At 44.0% G+C, this 19,719-nt stretch overlaps 1 protein-coding gene across 1 annotated transcript in view; it reads left to right on the forward strand.

The window, feature by feature from the left end:
- METTL25 (methyltransferase like 25) overlaps positions 1–19,719 on the forward strand; it is a 619,072-nt gene that overhangs the window by 313,644 nt on the left and 285,709 nt on the right. Inside the window, exon 7 of the mRNA XM_086919632.1 lies at positions 12,980–13,009. Coding sequence (XP_086775758.1) covers positions 12,980–13,009 — 30 coding nt within the window. The remainder of the gene's footprint in view (positions 1–12,979; positions 13,010–19,719) is intronic.

Consider the following 19,719-nt stretch of genomic DNA (forward strand, 5'->3'; position numbering starts at 1 on the left):
TTGCATAGAGACATGGCGGCCTTAGAGCAGCTGGGAGGGACTCTGCCTCGGTGAGTTCTACACCGGCTGGAGGACCGCGAGCGTGCCCTTGTCTTCTGGAGCGAGGGGGTCGGGCGGCTTAGGACTATTCATACCCCAAATATCGCGGCCAGCCAGTGAGGAAGCAGAGTGCTGCAGGTAGCTGCCTGGTGGGGATGGCGCAGGCGGCGGTCTGAGGCCCTGGCTTCATAACGAGTGCACCAGAATTATCCTGAAACTGAAGCGCCACACTGAGTGCTGCTCTTTCTCTGCGTCCCTTTCCTGTGGGCCATTGAGCAGGTGGATATTGCGACCGTGCCGACACAGAGTGTGTGGCCCTTGAATTTACTTTATTCAAAAAGGTGTGAGAGGGGCTTCGCGCACTGCCTTGGCTTGCCTCCTCGACGGAGCTTGGTCCGGCGACGCGGAACGACCGCACTACAGGGAGCGCTTTTCCTTGGATGCATAGATATCTTCTGATAGGAGGAGGGTCCAGCGCCAGATCCCCCTGCATGGTAACTCCTGCTTTGAGCAGAGGGCGCAGAGAGAGACTCTTGAGTGCTGACCCCCTCGGGAAGGGGCAGAACTGCGACACCATGGGCCGCCCTGACCGCACACAACCCAAACTGTCTTTTGACAATTCTAAAAAAACAAAGGCCACGGACCCCCCGCCAAATGAGACGACCGACGGAGCTGGGAGCTTGGGAGATGGGGAGACGGCGGAGACATATTCGAGCCATACTGCTAGCCATGGAGAGGAACTTACAAGGCGGCATCACTTCCCTTGGCGCTAAGATGGACGCACTCACGTACCGAATGGACCGGATGGCGGAAAGGCTCGATAAAGATGCCGAGCGCATAGACATGTCGGAAAGAAGACTGGTCGAGGTCGAGGAAGGGCAGACTACTTTGGACTCGGAACATAAACAAATTGGAAAGGTGATCCAAGGCTTGCAGGATAAGGCGGAGGATTTGGAGGCGCGTTCGCGAAGATGCAATATACGCATCATTGGCCTTCCAGGAAAACACACAAACGGGAAACATGGAGCTGTTTGTCGAATCCCTATTGAAGAAGCTACTGGGAGATAACGTATTCTCGGAAATATTCGTCATGGAGAGAGCCCACCGTACTCTTGGCCCTCGAGCGAGGCCGGAGCCCCCTCCACGCCATATTGTAGCCAAACTCCTCAGTTTTAGGGATCGCGACACTGCTTTGAGACTGGCTCGGGAGAAGCAGCCACTAAGCTATGAGGGTTCCACCTTGTCATTGTTTCTGGATTTCACAGCCAGGGTCCAGGAATCGAGGCGCCAATTTGTCCCCATGAAACGCCAACTTCGGGACATGGGGATTGATTATGCGATGCTGTACCCTGCAAGAATAAGGCTCAACAGACAGGGGAGATCTACCATCTTCACGGATCCGAAGGCACTGCAGAAAGCCATGAAGGACTGGCGCAAGGTCAACCGTAACGCACCTGCAGAAGACGAGAATGGAGATACCGCTGACAGCCCCATGGAGGAACAGGATTGAGGACGAGGTCCGCAGCTAAGGGACGTATCTGTGCTAATGTGACTTTCGCTGTGTAGGGCCAATGACTCTGTTGTTGCAAGGGGATAGTGCTGATCTGAGCAGTGCCCTGTGAGAGATCTGTACCACAATGTAGTTAAGCAAATTTTTGGAGGGGACTTGAGACACAGGATAAAGGGGGAAGAGGGAGATATCCACCACAGCCGACATTTTTACAATGACGTTTTGGTTGTATTTACCCCGATGGTGTAGTGACTGCAAAAGAGCCTACGTCCAGAGATCACACTGTGAAACGGCAGCTCAGTTAGTAATGGATAGCTGCTATACACTATACTTATCGGTAAATCTGGCTGCCTATTGATTGAAGTTATTAGCAGGGGGGAGCGGGGAGATTGAGTATTCTAGAGACAGAATGTTTAGGCCCCTTACTACGGCAGGCACAGCTATGTTGGTTCGGGGGGCACTACATACCCACCTATTTTCATTTTTATTGGAGGAGGCGGAGGGGCGGGACACGGAGGTGGAATTGAAGATTTGACTTTGATATATACTAATAATGAGCGAGCTACCTATGCCCCTGTGTGTGAACCACGCCTTTACTAATAACCCTCATTTTTGGGGGATTTATTTGTGTTATGTGTTATGTTGTTCTTCACTATTCGCACTGGGGAAGGTGGGAGGGGGAGGGGGGAGAGGGGTAATGTTACTAGCCTGTTTGCAGAGGGGGGAGAGGGGTCGGGTCTGGGGCGGGAAGGGACACGGCCATGTTTGTGTTGGGAAAGCGTGGAAGTGGGTTGGGGCAGAGACATTGGGTTTTACTGATATGTTGAATTTGAATGACAGACAATGTTTTGTAGTTGTTAGTTTTGGCACAGAGCACTGGACAAGGGCATGCACGATGAGGACGACACTACTCGCTCTGCACGTATATGATGCCACCTGACACTAAGCAGATGACACACGATAAGGACACCATTACGCTGCTGACATGGAATGTACGCGGTCTAAACGACCACAGGAAAGTCAGGCGTGTTCTGCAGTATTTAACGAGACACTCTATTGACCTGGCTCTCCTACAAGAGACACATTTAAGACCTGACAGCCCGACGCTGTCATACAGGGGACTGCATAAGCGCATACATGCTGCAGGGTTCACATCACATGCTAGGGGAGTTCTCACATGGGTAAACCCCAAGGCGAATGTGGGGCTGACTCCAGTGATCACGGATTAGGATGGGAGGTATGTCATCTCAAAGTGTGTAGGAAAGGGTATGACTTTCTACGTGGTCAACTCGTATGGCCCAAATTATGATTGCCCTTCTTTTTATCTAAATTTAGCCACTACTATAAGGGGACAATTGCGGTGATAGGTCCTCTGGGGTGGGGATTTTAATATGGTGCGACAGCCTGATTTGGATAGATCGGACGGACCGATAAGACGGCCGTCGTGCTCCGCCCGAGCACTGGAGGCTGAGATGACTAGATTGGGGCTGCAGGACATATGGAGAACTAGAAGTCCGTCGCAGGGAGGATACACACACTACTCTGCGCAGCATGACATCCACACTCGGATAGATTCATGGCTATTACCTACTTCTTATCTCTCGGCGGTGTTGTCATGTCAGACATTGCCCTGCACGTATTCCGATCACTCTCCGGTCTTGATTAAGATCAGAGCTCTGACGAATAGGCTGCCCCCTTTCAGTTGGCGTCTGCCACCTTTTTCGTTGCAAGACGCTGTGTTCCGAGAAGAATTGGCGACTGCTGCTGAGGAATTCTTTGAAAATAACGTAGGTTCGGTGGACTCCTTCCTCACAGTATGGGAGGTCTTTAAGGCATACATGCGCGGGATAGCGATAGCAAAGCATGGTGGAATGCTGAGATCGATCAGGGCTAGACTCTCTTTACTAGAAACCAAGCTGAAAGACATAGAAGCGAGGCGATTGCTAAATCCTGATATAGACCTTGATGGCGAATTGGCTCAGACGCTCCGTGAATATCATAAGGAGGCAGATGCTGAAGTTAAGCACTTAGGGAAATATGGTATAGCTAGATCTTACGGGGAGGGGGAGCGCCCCGGTGCAGTTCTGGAGCGAATGGCGAAACAGCGAAGAAAGGGAGCTATGGTGCCTATGATGAGAGATGAGCACACATGAGAGATATTGTCGAAAGACCAGGTGGCGGCACGATTCAGAGACTTTTATGCAGCGCTATACGAATCAAGGGGCCCGGCCTCGGAGGAACGCATTTTAGATTACTTGACGCATATCCAACTGCCCGGTCTGAACAACACGCAACGGGAATTTCTGGTTAGACCATTTGAGCGAGAGGAGGTAGTATGGGCGTTGTCTTCCATGAAAGCTGGAAGCGCCCCTGGTAGTGATGGATTCCCAGCCTCCTTTTATAAGACGTGTTCGGAGCTCTTAATCCCTAAATAGCTGGCGCTCATTGAGGAGATGGCGGAGACGGCAGAGATGCCACCAACGATGAGAGAAGCCATTATTGTGGCTATCGTTAAGCCGGGAAAACCCCCAGACGACTGTGCCTCTTATAGGCCGCTATCGTTGCTTAATGTAGATGCAAGGATATTCGATAAGATTATTGCCAATCGCCTCAGCCCGTTGATTCCAAAACTAGTTGCCCCTGAACAGGCGGGGTTTGTGCCCAATCGTAATTTGACGTACAATATTCGAACAGTGTTTGCGGCCTTTCAGCATACAAGACAGGATGTCCCGGCGGTAGCCGTCTTTTTAGACATGGAAAAGGCCTTTGATTCTGTAGAATGGCCTTTCCTCAGACTGGTGCTACGACGTATAGGTGTGGGAGACCTCTTTATTCAGCTTTTGGACACGTTGTATACTTTTCCAGTAGCTAGGGTGCACATAGGTTCTCTTACAACTAAGCCTTTTACAGTGGAGCGAGGCACCCGTCAGGGTTGCCCACTGTCACCGCTTCTGTACGCCTTAGTTGCAGAGCCTTTGGCATGTGCGTTGCGAGAGTACCATGGCCATCGCAGTCTCGGTTTTTCTAAGTATAAATTGATTTTGTCCACGTATGCGGACGATACTTTACTGTATGTGAGACATCAAGAGGATAATCTAGCGACGGTACTTAGGGAAGTGGTCTTATTCAGCTCGCTATCGGGGATACATGTGAATTGGGGCAAAACCATTATGTTCCCCCTCACTCCTGCGACAAAGAGTGTGGATGCGGATTACCCAATACACTGGACTACCGACCGGTCCGTTACCTGGGCATTAAGCTGCACACGGATTCGGACATATTCCTTAGGGAAAACTATGGAGTAGCAGTCTCCAGGCTGGAAGAAGACATAGATAAATGGACCGCCGTGCCCTTGTCTCTCTTTGGACGGATATCATTACTGAAAATGGTTGTGTTGTCTCGCTTCTTATTCTTTTTTAGCAACATTCCTATAGTGTTATCTGGTGCATTTTTTCGTCAGCTTCATGCTTTAGTATTAAGGCTAGTGGGGGGGTTAATACCCCGGATTTTGAACTGTATTACCGGGTAGCACAAGGGGCGCGCGCGTACGGATGGATACATGGCCCTGCAGACGCTCCTCATCTGAGAATTGAGACACTGGTGGCTGCTCCGGCACCGCTGCCGGCCTTATTGTCTCAGCCTAGAGATCGACGTACGGGCATTCTGGACTCATTAAACGTGGTTACGCACGCATGGCATCACCTTATGGATGCCCAGGCATGCTCGCTGCTGTATGCTCCAGAGGCGAGGACGGAGTGGTGCTCATGTCTCGCCCCCTGCTGAGCTAGGGCAGTGACAGAAGCACTCTTGGCATTGAATGTTGTTACTATGGGAGACCAATTTGTGCCCGAAAGTGCTTGTGAATGGGAGGATCTTAATCGGAAGGAAGGCGCTGGGACTCAGATGCTCCTGCGATTCCAATACCACAGAGTTCGTCATGCACTGAGAGAACTGCTGGGCGAGGAAATGACGGAACCCCAAACTGTATTGGCATACAAATATATAGTAACGGCGAAAACCTCCACCAAATTGATCACTAACCTATACCGCATTACACTTGCCGAAAAGACGGCGGATTACACTAAGCCGCGACTGGCTTGGCAGGTGGATTTAGATATTGAATTGCCCGAAGATACGTGGAAATATTGCTGTGCTAGTGTCCGTAGGGTCTCCCTTAATGGCAAACATAGATTGTTACATTTAAAATTTTAAAATAGGGTTTATTACACCCTGGAACGCTTATTTAGATATGGCTTACGTGAAAACCCAGGCTGCGAAAGATGCAGCGCCCTGATGGCCGATTTCATGCATATGGCTTGGCGGTGCCCGAGAGTGGCAGACTTCTGGCGTGAAATGTATGGCGAAATAAATAGGGTTACTAATTTATCACTGTCCCCATCTCCATTGCTGGCCTTATTAGGATACTCTAGGGAAGTTCCCCCTATGGCACGCCGCCTGGTGGATATGGCTTTCATAGTGGCAAAAAGGTGCGTAGCACTCACATGGATGCGGGGCACACCTCCCACACTTGCTCGCTGGTCTAACGATATGTTATATTGCTGCACACAATCTGAACACTATAGTGAATTACTACCACCTCGTAATAGGCCTAAAAATTACTGGGCGCTGTACCTAGAAAGCAGACTCACACTGGGAGCGGGCGAATCACATTAAGACACAGTAAGAGTCACATTATACACTGGACGCGGGGCATGCACGGGAGGATGGCCACACACTGAATAGGATTTTAGTGCAGCGAGAGACGATGGTGCCCAGAATGCGTACTTAGACTGTATCTGTGGTATTGTACGGGTGGGTGGAGAGCTGAACGGTTTTATTACACAGTAACGTCCACAATGCTCGATTGTTGTAATATGAATGTCCTGAATATGCTCTTGACGTGCCTTATGATTGTATGTTGCTAAAATACTCATAAACAAATAAAAAAAAAAAAAAGCTAATACATAGGATTTTTCGTCCTACTCAGCTATGGTGGATATTGTCCCTTACCCAGTCCTGACGTCTATTAGAGTTTTACGAGTAAAGGGGTCTCTGAGAAAAGCACGACTGAGTTACTTCAGTATCTAGCATTAAATTAGTGCCTTACCAAACCATTGAGCTCCATGTAGTGTAGTTCCTATATCCCTGATAGGCTCTGCGCATTGGAATAATATACACTATAGATTTGACAAAGGACTGAGGTCAGTATGTCTCTATCGAGTACATTAAACTTAAGGACTTGTGTGTGCCAGCTAACTCAGAAGTCACAAGAAACTTTCTCGAATGAACAAGAAGGGATTAGTTTCTGACAACCACATAAACATGACAACTTTGTTACCTTTAGAGTCGGAAACATATCTTCAGAGTTGTGGAAACAATAGATAACCGTTTCACTCAGTCAATCGTGCATGCTTCGTTTCTACAGAGTTGCACAGGAAATAGAGAGACGGGCGTTTCCATAAAAAGGGTTTATTGAACAGTCTTCTTTCTCATGCAAGAGATATGAACTGCTACAATTGTAAAACAGACTGCGAAGTATAATGCGTACAGCGTAAACAGTAATATAAAATAGTACTGTAAGAGAATGGTCTGTTGCTATGACATATATAGAAAAACATACATAAATAACGCAGACTAAAATACTCAACTGGTGCTTCTAAAATAATCCTACCCCAGTGTACCTAATCCAAGTCTAGTACAAGGGAAGAAGTAGGTGTTGTTTTAGCTTTAGTATAGTTTAGTTTAGTTTTGCCCAGAATTGCCAAAGGTATCTAGAGGTTCTAATCAGCTCCATACCTTAGAATGAGAGAGGTTGGTATCTCTTTCCCGGGACTCGATTCTCTAACACCCAGCAAGGGGAGTCAGAAACACTGGAGGTGAATTCTCGGCAAGGAGGATGACAGCGTCTGATCAGTGCATCACTTGGGGAGATGACTTCCTTCGGGACTTGCTGTGCAAGCCGCGTCGTGCAAGTAGGTAGCCGAACCGCACTGTGCCTTGCCATAGCAAGTGAAGGTGTTTAGGAATGCCAGTATTGACATAGAAGTCGGGCATATGAATGTCATGAATGAACCCCTAAGGAGTAGATGTTCATGCATAATAAATGAGTTATTGGAGAAATCAATATCCAAGCAAGGGGAAGTCCTAAAGGCTTGCGAGTCTGGTTTTCCAGGAACTCGTTGTGACGTAGATGAACGGATGTAAGTAGCCATGCCTGTATTTGGTTAGCATGGACAATACCTAAATGAAGACTATATGCCTATATAAAGGCAATGTAAAATGTACCTATATAAGGGCATGAATCGGGAAATTCATACGGAATCTAAATCGATACACATCACTCCTGCTTTTTGTGTCCCTGAGCAGATGAATAGCAGGCCAACCACTTAACCCTTGTAGAGCAGTTCTCGTCTGTGGGAGCCAACAGGATTCAGGGGTCTGTGAGTCCTTATGTGAGTGCTGTTCTTACAGCAGGACTCCAGAGTCAGAAGTCAGGATTCTTCTTCTTCAGGTCCAGACTTCCCGAGTCCAGGAATGATCTGAGGAGGTAGAATAGCAGATTTATTTAGCCAGCGATTAAAGAAATTCTACCACCCAATGCTAACAATTTTCAGCACTTCATTTTTGCCTTACTTTTACGTTGCCCTTGTCTCAAGATGGTGGCCACCAGGCAAGCTTGTCTTCAGCTTTTTCTGCTACTCTTCTAGCTGACAGGTCAAAACTGGTTTCCTTCTAAGAGAAAATCCCTCTTTTGCATGGTCACCCCATGTTTTGCTGACTGGTATTGCTAGATTTTTAATTCTACACACTGGGGCACTACTGTCCACTGTCCACTCCCAAGTGGTCTCTGCCAGATTGAGTTCTGGCCTCTAAGTACTGTTCCTGGTGCTCTGGGTGTCTTATCTGAAACCAATAGGGACTTCTCCAGAATGTCTGAAAAGTTGGGAGCATCAATGTGACCTTGTTGCAAAGGTATCAAACTTTGATAATATTTTGTTGAATACTGCTTCCACGTTTGGCCACAGGAGGATTTTGAGCTCCAAAAAGGTAGACATCTTGAACGAACAAAGGCATGAAAAGTATCCGCCCAAAAAGAGGACTTTGACCGCTGCAAAATTACAATTTTCCTGCTCAGACCTTTACCCACAAAAGCCAGTAGCTCATCCAAAGGACATCCTACTTTGAGAGGATTTTAAGGGATACAGCCGGCTTCCCTGCCCCACTAAAGTATTTCGACATCCATTGCAGAAACTAAGTCAGAATGTAAAATCTTTGTCCAGGATGACACGCATTGTATATGCAACTACTGCTCCATCGCAGTTGGTCAGAAATCATGTCTAGATCCTGTTCAATTGTGAAAAGTGACTTCTAATTGGTACTATACTTCTGCTTTGCGCATTTTGCCCTAAAACTTAAAAAATCCATAATTCTGGTTCCTCTAGTCAGATTTTAGTCCTTTTGGTGTCATATTTCCTACTAACGTTTTCTCTATTTAAAAAAATCGGTTGCAGGATTTTTTGTGTTTTTTTACTTTTTAATTGTATTATTACTGCTAAATACTTTACACACTTTTCCTTAAGTTAAGCCTCTCTTATCTGTGCTGCCATGGTTTGAGCCTAGGTTTGTATATTGAACTTGTGTGTGAGACCTGACAAGATTTTGGATGCATTACTTGTGCACAAACTCCCGAACTAATAACCTTTTTTTCATGCACCCTCCTACTGTGGCTAGGGCCTGTCTAGAAGGGTGCTGGAGATGTATAAGAGAATCCCTTCCACATCAAACAACTTACTTCTATACCTGGACTTTGTCCTGCCAACCGTTCCTTCCACTTCCAGATAGATAATTCCTGATAGGGGGCATCAGTTATCACCCATTTGTCTTACCCGACAAGCCATTGTCTTCTTAGCTAGAATAGTTAACTCTGCCAGCCAAGGATGCATATTCCAGGTCTTGAGGTTTTATGAGTGACATAACTGGGCTTAAGCCAGTTCTGGCTTATATAGTCTAAAGTAATTTTTTACAAAGTTATTGTACTGCTTAGGTTATCAATAATCTGATTTCACCATTAAGGCAGATCTTAAAAGGTAGTTAAGTAATAACTTTAAAGCATCTGTTTTTGGCCCATACCTATGTGGGTGTGGAAAATAAAGATTTCAATCCGTCTAGGCCGACAAAATATAGTCTGGCCTACATAGTGACATATCTTTTGGTTTTATTCCCCAGTGAAGGCATACTAAACCCAATATGTGGTGTGCTCTATTTTTACATATAAGCTCCATTCCGTGTGGCTTTTATAATTACAAAAGAAACAATTGATGGACGGAATGCTGAACAATGCAAACATTCATTCCCAGTCACAAAGATCTGTGTTTTATCTCTCATTCTTTTGCTCACCACGCCACCCCAGTCTGGACCCAGCCATATGCAAATCAATCTTGACCCTGTAGCTCATGCGAACAGTCCAGCCCGAACTGCCAAGCTAGGTCCTCGTTGACTTGAAACAAGCATCCTGAGACCGGTTTCGGGGCATCACCTGTGGGTTTTATAAGGCACAAATTAGAGGCGCCTTCTGAACATGTAAATAAATAGGGTTTTCATACATTGCAGAGGCATTTTTCCCGCTTACATGTCACTGCAGTGTATATAAACTGCGGCCTAGCCAGAGCACAGTGGTTTTCTTGGTAGAAAAATATTTTTGTTATACCTGTGGGTAATGTAAATAAACACTCCAGCCCACACATGACATCTAACTTACCATTTAAGGCAGAATTGCAGTGGACTTATGGAGAAGGTAAATGTGCCAAATAAGGAGTTCTAATGTTCAGCTTATGTTTTCGTGGTGAAACAGGCAATTTACTGCTTCTTGGCACTGGCAAAATGCACAGAGTTCGAAAGCCGTCAAATCTAGACATGCAGATATTGGGGGACCAAATAAAAAGGGTGAATTTCTTAAACATTGAATGAGGTAGCTTTTTCTACTGTCATCTACAGTGGATTCGCACATCTAGCTATGTATATTTGACTCTGCCGTGCTCTGAATAGCTGGCCATCACAAAATATTTTCTTTTACATCTTCCATTGCTCAACACTATTCAATGAACACCGTTTTGGGAAAAATAGCGAATAAAGGGATCTTAGGATAACCAAAGCTGCAATTTACTGTTTTTTGGAGAAAATACACACACTCGCTTTCTCTCACTTTCTCCTCCCTGACTGTCTCGCTCTTTTTCTTTGGTTGTGGAGAGAGGGAGAAGGATTTATTTATTTATAAAGTTTTATATAGCGCGAACAAGATCCCGAAGGATATCAGAGCGCTTTACAAAAGGATGGAAGGAAGGTAATAAATACAGTAACAACATCAGGTACGAGTAGAGACAAGAATAATCGCATATTGCAATGGGTCAAAGGAGAATGTGCATCATTTCCACACTGATGATCCGTAAGTAAAGCAAGGAATTGCTAATGCAACCAACTTAAAAAAAAATACTCACAGACCACAGATCGATCTTTCAAAATTTTGTACAAATTTATGTGAAAGCAGTAAAGTGTCTAAGGGATCCCAAAAGTCGCATTCCCCATTCGAAATCACACTGGAAAGTCTACACATTTAAACTCGTAGTAACTGAGAACTGAGAAGATTAAACAAGAAGAATCTAGGGCTATATTGCCCGTTGGGTTCATGAACCAGCCCATGAATCTCAGTTTTAAAGTTGTATCATGATTGACAGAGATACTTTTTCCATCAGTCATTTTGAGGTTTGAAATTCGCCTTCTGGTGCAAAATATATCCTTGTTCTGAGCTATGCTTTTAAGAAAGGGTCCTTACAAAGACATGCAAGATAGATGTTCCAATTTACAAGTGAAAATAATAAAAATAGCTCCAAGGTAGATATTCAATAGGCTTTTCTCAGGGGTCCAGTACCTCTAATGCCTATGGTTGGACTTTTTACAAAATAGCTAAACCCTTTAACCTTCCTGGCCTACTCAATGTTCTGTTCAACAACTCAATCCTTGTTGCCAAGCCTTCTTGCCACCTGCCATGCCACTTGGCAGCCAGCCCCCGGCCTTGCCCAAGTGCTGGGATCAATGTGTATGAACCTTTATTTTTTCGTCATTCTCACCTTATTTATTTATTTATTTATTATTACATTTATTGAGCGCGCAGCTACCCGGAGGTTTCCCGGCGCTAGGGCAAACTGAACGGTGAAAAGGAGGGAGGAACATTAGTTGTTGAAAAGCCAAGTTTTTATTCCCTTACGGAATTTCAGAAAGCACGATTCCGTGCGCAGAGATTGAGGAAGAGAATTCCAAAAGGATGGGGCCAGCAGGGCGAACGAACGGCCTCCCATTTTGGCTCTGTTGATGCGCGGGATTTTAAATTTGTTCTGCGACGAGGACCTGAGTGTACCCATGGATTGAGGCATATCTTTGCTGTTCCGATCCTCCTGTAGCTGCAGTTGGAGTGGTGGAGGCTGGGCTGCTAACCACTCTTCTGTTGTCCTACAACATTAGGAACAACTAAAAAATGCTATAGGAAAGTATGCCACACACTGTACAGAAAGAAGACATGTACCATCCTTCCACCAGCCCCAGTGGGTGACAAAAAAGCGCAAGACAAAAAATAAAGCAATTTAAAAACAACCATGGGGCCAACCCTTTGTGTGCAAAAATAAAGTTTATGGGAAGTTAGGCCTCTGCAGTTTTACAGAGCGTGTCATTTTGCCATGTTCTGTGCCCAGAGCCACCTGGACCAGGGGCAGTGACCTGGTGACTTTGAGGACCATTGGACTGGTCACATGGCATGCCTATGGCCACATTGTGTACTCAGATCCTGCTAAGCGGGGCAAGTATATTATATGTAGAGGCACAGTGAAATGCCTTACCCTTGTTTAATTATAGCATGAAAAATCCAAATGAGTTTCCAAGCAGCTTCAGGCGGCATCTGCAAAGTCACCATTAGGAAATTAATATGGAGAAAACCTACATTCATATCTAAATATATCTAAATACTTTTTTCCACAACTACCTATTCTTACCTATATATTCGCACCAATGCAAATATTTAGCATATTGTTTGGAATTGACAGCATTAATATTAAACCAATGTGTTTTAAATTCTTGTGATATATGATTTAGTTATGCTAGAAAACAGTTTAATGTTTCAGCTAGCAAACATTTTAATGTAGTCTAAACATTCGTTTATGGCAGAACTTGAAAAGGCAGACTTTTCAGTTTGAGTGCACTGTGTAAACGTAGAAAATGATGTATGAACTGATGAAAGCCCCAATAAATTCTAACACTTTTAAGCACACAACTTTATTATGTATAAGACAGACAACGCCCTAGGTCGTCAGTCTCACAGACCTTTGTATTTTGTTTGGAACCATCTGACAAAATATTAAACATATTATCTGTTTCACTTTTAAGGCTTTGGATCGAGTTGCGGTTGGCCAAGGAGTAAGTAATGCTCTTTATTATACATTATAACATTTATACTTAATCATTTAATGCGATGCTTTATGCTTGACGACAAATGGAATAGATTGTTAGTCGTGCATGCTACATTTTGCACGCTTTAGTGGTAATCTCTGTATAAACTGTGAGTAATCCAGTTGGGGATTTTTATTATTATCTACAGGCTACGTTATCCCGTTTTCTTTGGCTTTAAAGATAACTGTTTGAAAACGGAATCACAGAAAAACTAAATAGTGTGCAGCTTTTAGGAATACGTCTGTGTTTCTACCTTAGATAAATATGGATTATATCACAGAATATTCGATTTTTTGAGAATTATGTTGCACAATAATTCCAAATGTGTGCTGTGTGCAATTTTTAATGTTCTTTTATAATACTGTTGTATATCATGAAAAAACTCTTTTATAGACTTGTGAAACATCAGGATATATTTACTTATTATTGTTCTGCAAACTCTTTATCCTTGGGAGGAAAGTTTTCTAAAATCTCATTGTAGCTGTAAGATTTTTTCTTTCCTTTTAAGGATGTTATGCTTTTGAGTTCTTTAGAATCTCTTTCCGCCAAACTCCTAAACCGTAGTCAGGGCTCAGACAGTTCTCATATAGGTAGAATAGTATTGTTTGCAAGTTACATGGATGGTACTATACCAGGCACCAATCCCACTTCAGAAAAGTGTAAAGATCACTGGTTAATATAACAGGTCAATTCAAGTAAATAAAATGTTAGATAGCCCGTTATGCAAACATTCACACAGAAATAAGTAGGTCGCTTAGCTGTACTGCCAAGATGTTGGACATAGCTAGATGAGGCTCTGGACTCTCGTTCCATCATTAACCAATGCAAATGTCCTCAGAATGAGCTAAAGGATGGATGAGGTGGCTGGTTAAGGGGAATAGAACACTGGCAGGAGGTTAAGTATTTCATGCCTAAGTTGTGATGTAGAGCAGATTTGGATCCTAGAGGTAGGTTGCCCCACAAGACTTATGTGAGTAGATGACAGTCCGATGCCATCACGTTGTGTAATTGTGAAGACAAAAAGCTGAGAGAGAGGCTAGGATAGACTTTCTTGAGCCCTAGACTTGGAGGTGGGCGGCTGGAACTCTAGGAGGGTGGAGGCCGCGTCAGAACCATTAACATAAAATACATTATTAGTGCAGTGTTCAAGTGAAGGCACAAATAAGACTCAATGGTTCGTGAAACAGGGGGAAGTGATCAGAGAGACATTGGTCTTATCACACACACACACAATCCAGCATGGAATTCTTTACACCAAACCTGAATGTAAGGAGCCCAATTGTATGACTCACTCCTACAAGAGCTATGCAAGAAATGGAAATCAAGCGAAAATAAAACAGGACATGGAGGAAGTTCAGAGAGACGGTAATCACTCTGGAGCGAGATGTGGAGTAGGTGGGCTACACAATAAACGCACAATTAGAAAAAGGGTCCAAGGGCAGGATTAACGACCCTTACAGACACGTACCCTAGTACTACGTATTAATAACAAAAGAAATGTCTGTGGGTCAAAAAGAAAACTAAGGTTCTACTGTGTGTACTGAAAAGTGGTACAAAGAAAGAAAACAAAATAGGCAATTGGTGCAATAAGTGCAACAACTAGCACACAATTCCTGAATTGGGAAAAAGTGCCCATCAGTTCCCACTCGGTACCGCCCTAGTCATCATCTGGGCTCTCCTTAACCCAGGAGAAAATGTAGTCTGTCAGTAGATGTTATCATGACAGACCATCAACTCAGTAAAAATAAAGAGTCGTGTGATGGGTGGGACCAGAAAAATATTAATACATCGCGGTAACTGAATTGCAGTGCATAAATGTGACTAAAGTGCTGCTAGGGCCTAGATTTTAACAGCTACTGCAGAATTTAATAAAAGAATGTACCTGTTTGGTTTCAGGTCTTACTCAGTCTCCTCCAACATGCTGAGGAAAAAATTGCGCCAAAAACAGAAAATACAGAAAACCACAAAGAAATAAATAGTTTGAACATTAGCAATATGTTCAACTAATAAGTGTCATTCACACAGTATTTCTAAAGAATATGGTCATTAATTCCATTATCCCAATTGAAGCTCGCTTACCTATTTGGTAGGAGGGAATAGCTTCACCCCACCTGGCAGCAGCTCAGGTGTGTGGAGCACCGCTCTGGTAAGAAAACAAGACAAGAACAAACAAGACTCACATTCACAAATCACGGGAAAAAGGACCGTAATATTAAAAAACAATCTTTGCAGCTCTCATCACTCTATGGCGCCTGCCTCCTTGCATAAGGCTCTTGAGGCGACCAGTCATGGCGTAATCAGCCCCGTACATTGTTGTTAATACAAGATGTGGAACGGGACTGTGTTTTAGCAAGCTGCACACATCTTTGCAATACATTGAACCCTAATGGAGTCACCAACTTTTTTGTCAATACAACTGGCGTCTCCCTGCATTCAGTCTTAGTGTTAGATTCAGATAGAATTATGTGACTCGCAAGAGCACGCAAACAAAGACTACAGACACACCATATTATTATTCGAAATTGTGTGTTTACGAGAGACCCTTCGTTATACTGGAAGCATCATACTGCCAGATTTGTAGTCGTGTACTGTTGAGCTTCGGAAATATTAAAGTTATTGCCGCTTTTAAGTCATCATGTCACCCAAATCACAGTCATATGTTATTACGACGGCTAAAACTAAGTTTACGCGTTGGGAATATAGATCTTTTTTGCCGCTATTAGGTCACTAACCTCTCCGTCGGTACACCGGGCGTCCCTCTTAGCAAGCTGGGGGGGCGCTGGTGTATGTTTACTCTCCAGATTTGTTTGCCGTCTCGTCCACTGTGCAGTCATGTGACTCGCGAGAGCACGTGAGCAGGAACTACAAAAAAAACAATGGAGTCTTGGTAATTGTAGTTTTCCTAGGTGAAGGAGACTTAACATGTTCGTGGTGTCCATGCATTTCTAGTATTTATAAGATCAATCAGCGCATTAACAATTGTGTCATGATTCTTGCGTCATATTGGCATTAGCCATCCTCCCTCGTGTGGCATATACGTAGTATTATCACACATTTTTTTATCTTTGTATTGGACCCTCAAACGCTGGTTACCAGGCGCTATAGATCATGTTTACAGTCCCCTTTGCAGTTACATAACTCGCAAGGGCACGTGATCAGGAACTACAGAAAACCCGTGTCGTCTTGGCAAATGTAGTTTTGCGCCGCTCATGAGTTCATCTACTCTCCTACAGTGATGGAGCTTTTAAATGTTCGCCGTGTCCATGCATTCTAATGTTAAAGAGATCAATCAGCACGTTAACAACATAAACCTCGCATAATTTTTACATGTAGCAGATATGCAATGATTACGCCATGACTGGTCGCCTCAAGAGCATTATGCAAGGAGGCAGGCGCCATAGAGTGATGAGAGCTGCACAGATCGTTTTTCAATATTACGGTCCTTTTTCCTGTGATTTGTGTATGTGAGTCTTGTTTGTTCTTGTCTTGTTTTCTTACCAGAGCAGTGCTCCACACACCTGAGCTGCTGCCAGGTGGGGTGACGCTACTCCCTCCTACCAAATAGGTAAGCGAGCTTCAATTGGGATAATGGAATTATTGACCATATTCTTTAGAAATACTGTGTGAATGACACTTATTAGTTGAATATATTGCTAATGTTCAAACTATTTATTTCTTTGTGGTTTTCTGTGTTGTCTGTTTTTGGTGCAATTTTTTCCTCAGCACGTTGGAGGAGACTGAGTTAGACCTGAAACCAAACAGGTACATTCTTTTATTAAATTTTGCAGTAGCTGTTAAAATCTAGGTCCTGAAGAAAGCAGTGACGTATCCATAGTCACAGATGCTGAAACATGTTGACCCTACTTGCAGGCAGATATTTTGTTAAATCTGTCAGTTTATCGCACATTTTTTAAGGTTGGGAAAATTTAGAGAAATCATTAAGATTGTTTACCTCTACTCAATTTCTACCCAATTTTAATACACAACACTTTAGTCACATTTATGCACTGCAATTCAGTTACCCCGATGTATTAATATTTTTCTGGTCCCACCCATCACACGACTCTTTATTTTTACTGAGTTGATGGTCTGTCATGATAACATTTACTGACCGACTACATTTTCTCCGGGGTTAAGGAGAGCCCAGATGATGACTAGGGCGGTACCGAGTGGGAACTGATGGGCACTTTTTCCCAATTCAGGAATTGTGTGCTAGTTGTTGCACTTATTGCACCATTTGCCTATTTGGTTTTCTTTCTTTGTACCACTTTTAAGTACACACAGTGTAATTTTCCTTTTGATCCACAGACATTTCTTTTGTTATTAATGAGTAGGTGGGCTAGCCATTATTGGAGCTTGTCAGAGGCCTGGCAAGGGAGTAAAATATAGAAAGGTAGATTCAGTGACCTGCAGCACCCAATAGAAATCCCTCCGGTGCGATTGAAAGATTTGGAAAACCATGCAAGAAGGGACCATATCAGGGTGTGGGATGCAATGGAAGATGCAGCAGGCACTAAAATGATGGACTTTGTCACATGGTTAGTCACACAAATACTGGATGTTAAGGAAGAGGAAGAAATCTGTGCTAAAAGAGTGCACACAATGGGACCCGGAAATCAAAGAGCCCAAGTCTGCCCATGAGACATAGTCGCCAAACTGATGCTGTAGTAAAAAGAGCAGATTCTTAAAGAAAGCAAGAAGAACAACTCCTGGCACTCAAGCACTGCCGCTGTAAGACTTTTCCTAGATCACTCTCCCTAAAAGGAGCCGTTCCTGCCCACTGACTAGAAATTTAAAATGCTAAAAATGCTGATTCGTTGGACATTCTTGTGAAGAGTAGACTTCCAACTAGAGGGTAATGATCACCTAGTCACAGAAGTTAGAAGGATCAATACTCCTGTATGTCAGTCAGTCAAAAAACTTTATTCGGTTCATTAAAATCATAAAAGCAGTACATGATACATATAATCAAAATTAAAAAATACTATTAAACAAGTATAAAGAATTGATTGCTACTCCTTCATAAAACGCAATAAAAAGGAATCGATAGATGTGGGGAACACCTGTATCAACATGTTAGAAACAATCTCACCAAGGTTTATGCAGAAGTCAGATTTGGTGATTAGGTGGTGCGGCAGCTCTTAGTTTGTTTTGTCTGACGGCTGCTACCAAAAAACAGGCTACACCATATGTGACCTGAACCGAGTTCAACATCTGGAGATATAATAATGCTGGCCGTACCTGGACGAAATTCAAATGTTTCAAGATGGGAACAAGAAATTTTTTCCGCGGCACCAGGTAGTGCTCACAGAACATGACCAGGTGCAAAGTGTCCTGTGTGGAAAAACAGTCACATGTACAAGGGGGAAAATTTTCTGGGGTACCCCATTCTGTATGCGAGCCAAGGACAAGGTGGATCAAGTTGAATCTGAACCTTGTGAGCAGGAAGCGATGGTAAGGCTTTGTGACATATTTTAAATAGGGTTCCATAGCTGTAGTTGTGGAAAGTTGAAAAAGTAATCTCACCGTAGGTTTACAGAGTTCAACCGATTCTCTTTCGCATTCCAACAAAGTTCGAAAGTGCTGCTTCACCCACTTTACATCCTCTTTTTTGAGATTTTGTGGTAGAGAGTACATTTCCGGGCGCCCTAGCCTCACGCATGCCGCTCTAACATACGCCAGCCATGGTATAGTGTGAGCTTTGTCCAGAGACATACAATCTTTAAGGATGCAGTGATTCAAACTGATTTCCTCATTTGTCCAGGTTTTAATCCAGCAAAGTACTGGGGACATTTTTAGGAGATCAGAGACATATCCCATGCCTATTTCATTGTGGATTGAATGTGTGGGAGAAGATTTCGGGAGTGACAGCAGGGCCCGTATAAAGTTGTTTTCAGCAATTTGTATGCCTGGGGTTGGAACGTAGCCCCAAATGTCTGCCCCATAGGATGCGATTGCCACGCATTTGGCTCTGTAGATCCTGGTCATAGCTTCCATAGGTTTCGAGCCCAGTCTTTTGGAAAAGCTCAGAAGTGCTGTAGTGGATCTGCTGACTCCATTTTCCTTAAGTTTCATTTGTGGCTTCCAAGTTCCTCTCTCGTCAAAAGTGACGCCCAGGTAACAGAAGAAAGGAACCCTCGAAATTGGTGAGTTATTAGAGCTGAAGGATCTAATCTTCATATTTTTCTTTCGTGAGCCTACGACCATGACATGGGATTTGGCAGTGTCAATCTTTAGGTCGAGGGCTTCCATGAAGAGGCCAAAATGGTCCAAAAGTCTTTGCAGGCCTGTGCCGGTCCGAGCTATAAGAACAGCGTCATCCGCGTATAGGAGGACCGGAATAGGTAACCCCCCCATACGCGGCATGTCCAGGGTGGCTGAGTTCAAGGATTTCCCCAAGGCATTGATGTACAGTGTAAAGAGGAGAGGGGCCAGGATGCAACCTTGTCTGACCCCTCTCCCAGATCTGAACTTTGCTGTACACCTTCCATCCCTCGTTGCCCTAACGGACGCAAACAAATTTAAATGAAGGTCATGCAAAAAACTAACCAAGGTGGTGTCCAAACCCAAATTTCGTAAAATAGACCATAGTTTTGAACGATTGACCAAATCAAAAGCGGAGGACAAATCCATAAATCCCAAATAAAGAAGCCCCCCCTTCACCACAGTGTATTTGC

Source organism: Lissotriton vulgaris, chromosome 1_1 (genome assembly GCF_964263255.1).
Source record: "Lissotriton vulgaris chromosome 1_1, aLisVul1.2, whole genome shotgun sequence".
Lineage (NCBI taxonomy): Eukaryota > Metazoa > Chordata > Amphibia > Caudata > Salamandridae > Lissotriton > Lissotriton vulgaris.